At 36.6% G+C, this 7036-nt stretch overlaps 1 protein-coding gene across 1 annotated transcript in view; it reads right to left on the minus strand.

The window, feature by feature from the left end:
• The window catches only part of CPLANE1 (ciliogenesis and planar polarity effector 1), a 231606-nt gene that overhangs the window by 174882 nt on the left and 49688 nt on the right, over nucleotides 1-7036 (minus strand). The window contains exon 18 of the mRNA XM_042782397.1: nucleotides 4663-4880. Within this exon, the coding sequence (XP_042638331.1) occupies nucleotides 4663-4880 (218 nt within the window). The remainder of the gene's footprint in view (nucleotides 1-4662; nucleotides 4881-7036) is intronic.

Consider the following 7036-nt stretch of genomic DNA (forward strand, 5'->3'; position numbering starts at 1 on the left):
TATGAAAAGTGAATTTACTCTGTAAATCTTCACCCAAATCCTAATTAAAAAAAAAAAAAAAGAAAGTGAGAAAAGAAAAGAATCATTCGGATTCCAGGGACCTAAGAATGGGCTCGGTTGGCAAGGTTGGCAGGGATATACAAGAAGCTGACAACAGGAAAGGAAACAGGTGGTGAGTATATAAGTGTTGTCAACTAGGGAATAGAGAAGCACAGCACCCTTCTTGTGTAGATAACACACAAACAAAACAAAGAAAATAAAAATTGTGGGCAAGTCATGCCAACATACAATCATCAATTAAATATAAATACAAAAAGTCACAATGCCTCAGAGACAACAGAGCATCACAGTCCATACAAAGAAGCAAGATAAAGCAGGAGAAACAAGGGACTAGGAGACAGACCCAAAACACGTCCCTGAGGAAGATGCAGCATTGGAACTCCCTGATAAGGAATTCAAAAGAATTATATTTAGGTATCTGAAACAAACTGAGAGATAGATCAAGGAAAACACAGAGGAAACCCTAGAACAATTTCAAAAGACAATATAACAAAATGACAAAATAAATGGAAAATTAGAAATGATACAAAATCTACACACAGAAATCCAGAAGACTAATACTAAATTTTCAGAAACAGATAAGACATTGAATGGGCAAAGGAGCAGAATTGAATCAATGGAAGACAGAATTAGGGAAATTGAAGGCAAATACCTGAACACTCCTTTGGAAAGGGATCAATCAGAAAAAACAGCAAAACAAAACGAAGAAAGTCTAAGGTTCGTGATACCATCAAAAGGAATAACCTATGTGTAATGGGAATTCCAGAACAGGAAGAGAAAAATAACACCACAGAGAAAATTGTCAAAGATTTGTTGGAAGAGAATTTTCCTGGTATGATGAAAGATGAGAATACATCCATTCACGAAGTCCAACGAATCCCACACAGGATAGAATCCAAAAGAAAATCACCCAGACATATCACCATCAAACTTACCAAAACCAGAGACAAAGAAAGAATCTTAAGAGCAGTATGGGAAAAACGAAAAGTTACCTACTAGGGACAACCAATAAGACTAAGCTCCAATTTTTCGACAGAAACCATGCAGGTGAGAAGACAATGTAATGGTATATATAAAACACTGAAAGAGAAAAGTTTCCAACCAAGAATTATGTACCCAGCAAAATTGTCCCTCAAATATTATGGTGAGATTAGGACATTTCCAGATAAGCAGAAATTAAGGGAGTTTGTTAAAACCAGACCAAGCTTACAAGAGATGCTAAAAGGAGCCCTTTGGACAGAGAAGCAACAACAGCCAACAACAACTGACCATTAACACACATGATATAACCCAGAAACCAACCAAGCTATGGAAGTATCCAAAGTAAAGAAGTCTACAAGATTGTAAACAGGGAACCAGAGACATCAATTGACAAATGAGGACAACTACAAACCAAAAAGAGGGAAAAAACTGTGTCTTTACAGAACTTCTAGATGGTAGGGAAGTCAAGACAACTACAAGATAGAATGGACTGTTCTAAACTTGGGAAGAAAACTATAAATCACAGGGTAACCTCAAAGAAAAATGATAACCCTTCACATCAAAAAAGACCAGCATAAATATTCAGCAAATACTAAAACAATAGCAATGAAGGAAGTGACAATATGATTCATAAACAAAATGAGCTCAGCATAGAAAATTATATGGAATGAAGAAATCAACACCACGAAAAAGCACATAACAAAAATGACAGCAACAAATTCATATTTGCCAATAATGACATATATAGCAAGGGACTTATCTCTAAGATTTATAGCAGAAGAGTGGATGACCAAACAATAGTACATACATATAATGGAATGCTATGCAGCACTAAAGAATAATGTAGAGTCTGCACAATACCACATAATATGGATGAACTTGGAAGACATTATGCTGAGTGACATAAATCAATCACAGAAGGACAAATATAGTATTAGTTCATTATTGTGGAGGGTCAAGGAAAGGTTTATATATGGAGGGAAACTTTGTTGGTTGCAGGGGTGGGAGGGCAGGGGAAGGAGCACTACCAAAAAAAAAACCAAAACATTAACTCATGCCACTTTAGTTTTGTGTATTTCACTGTATATAAATTATATTTCAATAAAATGCATTTAAAAAAAAGTTGATTTTGACTCATGGTGACCCCATGTGTGAAAAGCAGAACTACTCCATTGGGTTTTCAGGGTTATGATCTTTTGGAAACAGTTCACCAGACTTGTCCTCTGAGGTTCCTCTGGGTAGGTCCAAACCACCAACCTTTTGGCTAACAGTCGTGCGTTTAACCATTAGGCTAATGATAATTCAGTGCTTCTCAAGCTAGAAGGTTCCCGGAGAACTGTAAAGGACATTTTTGAAATGGCCTTGGAGATTTCAACTAACAGCCATTTCTAGTGTTGAGGAAACACACTTCTCTCCCCTCAAACAATATAAAGGGCTAAACTGATCCTAATATCAAATCAGCTTACTAAAATAGTTCAAGCCCACTACTCTTAATTACATTTATGGAATGTTACAAAGACAACTCCTTCTAAGCTTAGATAAATCTGACCACTTTCACGTCACCCCCTCTTGCAGCCCTCCCTTACTGTTCACCTACAGCAGTTTGCTCATATCTCTCTTAGCACATTTTCAATTTAGCCCTTATAAATCAATGTATTTGTTTCCCTCTTTATTGCGAACTCCTCAAGAACAAGGACCTTGACAACAACTTGATATTATCACAGTACATGGAATAGAGTCCATTATGTAATCCAAAACCAAAAGCCATCAAGTCAATTCCAAGTCATAGCGAACCCATAGGGTTTCCACGGTTGTAAATCTTTCCGGAAGCAAACTAACTCATCTTTTTCCTGCACAGCAGATGGTAGGTTCAAACCACCAACCTTTGATTAGTAGCCAAATGCCTTAACCACAGCACCAACAGGGCTCCAATAAATGTTTGTTGAATAAATGCTATTTAAACTAGTAGCTAAAGATTACTTCCCCGGATAGCAAGATGTGAATTTTGCACACAGTTGCTTCCCTAACATCCTCACACCTTCTTACTTAACAGTAGCCAATTTTCATTTGGGTATCTGCCACTTCCCTATATTGTCCATATGATGCAGAGAAAGCTGTTCTCACATCTCCAGCTTTCAGGGAAAGCTCTCATTGATTGTCCACCAGTTCCCTGCTTTAGCCCTAGCCAGAGACTCATTCGGGACAGCCACATGACCTGTCGTTATAAGCATAACTCTCAGTACTCATACTTGGAATTCTGGGGCAGAAATACTTTTGCTGTTTTTTTTTTCCTCTCCTCCTCCCTCTCCCTCTGGATAGGACAACATATTCCTAAAAACTGTTGGTAGCCATCCTGCTACTATAAAGGGAGTTATCCTTAAGCTGAGGTTGACACCTTAGAACAAAAGAAAGAGCTGAAGTTTTTGGTAAACATCAGGTCAGAAGCCTGCCCTACCAATGGGCTTCTCAATCATGCAGTTAATAAATGGTGGCATAGTGCCTAAGGCACTTGACTGCTAACCAGAAGCCTGGCAGTTCAAACTCACCAGCCACTCCTCGGAAGGAAGGTTGGGCAATCTACTTCCTTAGTGATACCGCCTCAGAAACCCAAGGAGGGGTCGCTATGAGTCGGATCCGACTCGATGGCAGTGTGTTGTGTTGTTAAATGCTTTTATTGTTTAAACTATTTTAAGTAAGTATCGTATTACTTTGTAACACAAGGAGTTCTAACTGATATAGAATCTCTTGGGAGAAATCCTCCCATGGAGGGAAGCTGTATAATAAACAATAAAATGAAGCACTACTAAAGATAGTGAAAACTCAAACTAAAATCAGAAAAGGATATCCAAAAATATTTTAAATGCTATTTTTAATTTCTAAACAAATATATTGAAGACTCAGATATGAGAGGAAAGATAAATTACTAAGAAGTGCCATGGACTATTCATTCCTTCCATTTGTTATGTATCCATTTGTACTATCATCAACAGAGATATTTTCAATCTATCAAAACATAACTCTAAATATAACAAATGAGAAATAAAAAATTTTAAAAAATAAAGAAAAAAATATAACAAATAAATAAATAAATAGATGCAGATAGAAATTGCTTACTGAAATAGTCAATAGGAGAGAAATATCAGAACTTCAGATTATTAATCAAATATTAAAATAATTTAAATGTAAATCATTTGCAATCATACATTAAATCTTTAAAGCAGCTAACTGTATGTTACAATTTTCAGTATGAGTAGAGGAAAAGTTACTAAAATAGTATCATATTTATAAGACTGAACTATCAGCTGAATCAAGAGAAAGGAAATGACTCTCCAAATCAAAAATCAAAGTAAGTCTTTCAAAAGATACAAATAATGAGGTAAGTAAAGACTGAAATAATATATGGCTTCTAAATTCTAAATTTTGTTATTTCATTTACAGCCTTGCAAATGCTATGGTACAGTTCTACTCTGCCCTGTAGGGGCTATGAGTCAGAATTCACTCGATGGCAACAATAAACAGCAGTGTAGTACACTGCTCAATCATTATCATCAAGTTAATTATTTTAAAAATTGGTAAAAATCAACTTTACATGACTTTTGAGTTTAACGGCACTAAACTTACTTCACTAAGAATAGCTGGCTGAGGGCAATATAATGGAGGAGCTGGGAGATACAAGCCTGCTGGCACTAAGCCCCACAGTCTCTTACTGAAGTCCTTGGCAGAGTCTATCAGAAGCTGAAATGTCGCTGAAAGAATATCTGCATCAGCCATCACTGCTGCTTTCAGAACCTCTTGCACTGAACCAAACAAAAGATTTGTATCTTCCTCTTCAATAGGATCTATCAAATACAAAATCAGGTCAAATCATTGAAAATTACTATTCATAATTCAAAATTCATCTAATTTTATAGGATGAAATTTCAAACCTGAAAAAGTTGATCAAAAATGGATATACTTGGTAACATGCAAAACACCAAGCTTACAAACAGAAATTTGTGAAGTATTTTGTTACCTTAAGACTACAGGCAATCAGAGCATGAGATTTTTCCCCAGAATCAGACAAGATACTGTAATAAGAAGTATGTAATAAAAATCTTCTTGGAATTTAGTTCAGAGTCAAAAAGTAACAATACAAGTTGAAAAAGTATTAATGGAAAAGATCAGTCTATCAAAATAATTCCCAAAATTATGTGAAGATAGAAGTAACTTTTTCCTTTTCTTAATATTCAATAATACTTTTATAATAATAAAAATTAATCAAAATGATTATAATGTAAAGCTAAGAATGGAGAAAATACAAAATAGTAGTACAGTATGGCTGTAACAATCTCTATATATGTGGACACAGCCTAGAAGGTAAAATGCAAAGAAATGTAAGGTAGTAGAACTGGAGATTTAGGGTTTTTTACTGTTAGATTTTTAAAGCATTCAGTAAAGTACAGAATATGAAAACACCATTAACTCACTTGTCAGCCTTGTCAAATACTAATGTTTTCTTTTTTTATATTCAACTTAGATATATTAAAAAAAATTATAAATGTGGCTGAAATTCCTTCTATAGCATTTCTATTCCACTCGCTCTCCCTGCAGAGACAGCCTGTCTTGGCTCCCCAGTGCTGCTGTAACAGACACACCACAAGTGGATAGCTTAACAAACAGGAGTTTATTCCCTCAGTTTCCTGTTGTTGTTAGGTGTCGTCAAGTCAGTTCCAACTCATAGCGACCCTATGTACAAAGACTGAAAGAATGCCCAGTCATGCAACATCCTCCCAATCCTTGCTATACCTGAGCACATCATTGCAGCCACTGAGTCAATCCATTTCATTGAGGGTCTTGCCCTTTTTGGCTAACCCTTCACTTTACCAAGCATGATTCCCTTCTCCAGGGAATGGTTCCTTCTGACAACATGACCAAACGAGGTGAGATGAAGTCTGGCCAGTCTCACCTCCCAGAAGCATTCTGGCTGCTCTTCTTCCAGGACAAAGTTGTTCATTCTGCTAGTCCATGATACTTTCAGTATTCTTTGCCAACACCACAACTCAAAAGCATCAACTCTTCTTTGGTCTTCCTTATCCATTGTCCAGCTTTCACATGCATATGAAGCTACTGAAAATATCATGGCTTGAGTTAGTAGCACCTTAGTCTTCAAAGAGACATCTTTGCTCTTCAGCACTTTAAAGATGTCTTTTGCAGCAGATTCTTCCAGTGCAGTATGTCATCTAATTTCTTGACTGCTGCTTCCATTGGTTTTGATTGTGGAAACAATATGAATTCTTTGACAATTTCAATCTTTTCTCCATTTATCATGATGCTATTTATTAGCTCAGTTGTGAGGACTTCATTTTCCTTATGTTGAGGTATAATCCATACTGGAGACTGTAGTGGTCAATCTTCATCAGTAAGTGCTTCAAGACATCTTCACTTTCAGCAAGCAAGGCTGTATTGTTATGGAGTCTTCCTTCAATCCTGATGCCATGTTCTTCTTCATACAGTCCAGCTTCTCTGATTGTTTGATCAGCATACAGATTGATTAAGTATGGTGAAAGGATACAACCCTGATGCACTCCCTTCCTGATTTTAAACCATGCAGTATTCATCTGGCTTTTGGTCATTGGTGTTCAATGTGTCAAATCTATTCTAAAGATGGTCTCTAAATTCAGGCAGGATATAAACAAGATCATATTTTGGCTCCTCTGGACTTCTTTTAATTGCCTTCAGTTTCAACTTGAACTTGCATTATGAGCCATTGATGGTCTGTCCCACAGTCAGCTTCTGGCCTTGTTTTGGCTGAAGATATTGAACTTCTCCATTGCCTCTTTCTATGGATATAGTTGCTTTTTTTCCTGTATATCCCATCTGGTGAAGTCCATGTGCACAGCTACCGTTAATATTGTAAAAAAAGGAGGCGGGGCAAGATGGCGGACTAGGCAGAAGGATTGCACAGACCCTCTTCAACAAAGAAAAGGGAAACCAATTAACACAGACACAGAAGATA

Source organism: Orycteropus afer, unplaced genomic scaffold (genome assembly GCF_000298275.1).
Source record: "Orycteropus afer afer isolate SDZICR_OR568_19922 unplaced genomic scaffold, OryAfe1.0 scaffold00300, whole genome shotgun sequence".
NCBI classification, from domain to species: domain Eukaryota; kingdom Metazoa; phylum Chordata; class Mammalia; order Tubulidentata; family Orycteropodidae; genus Orycteropus; species Orycteropus afer.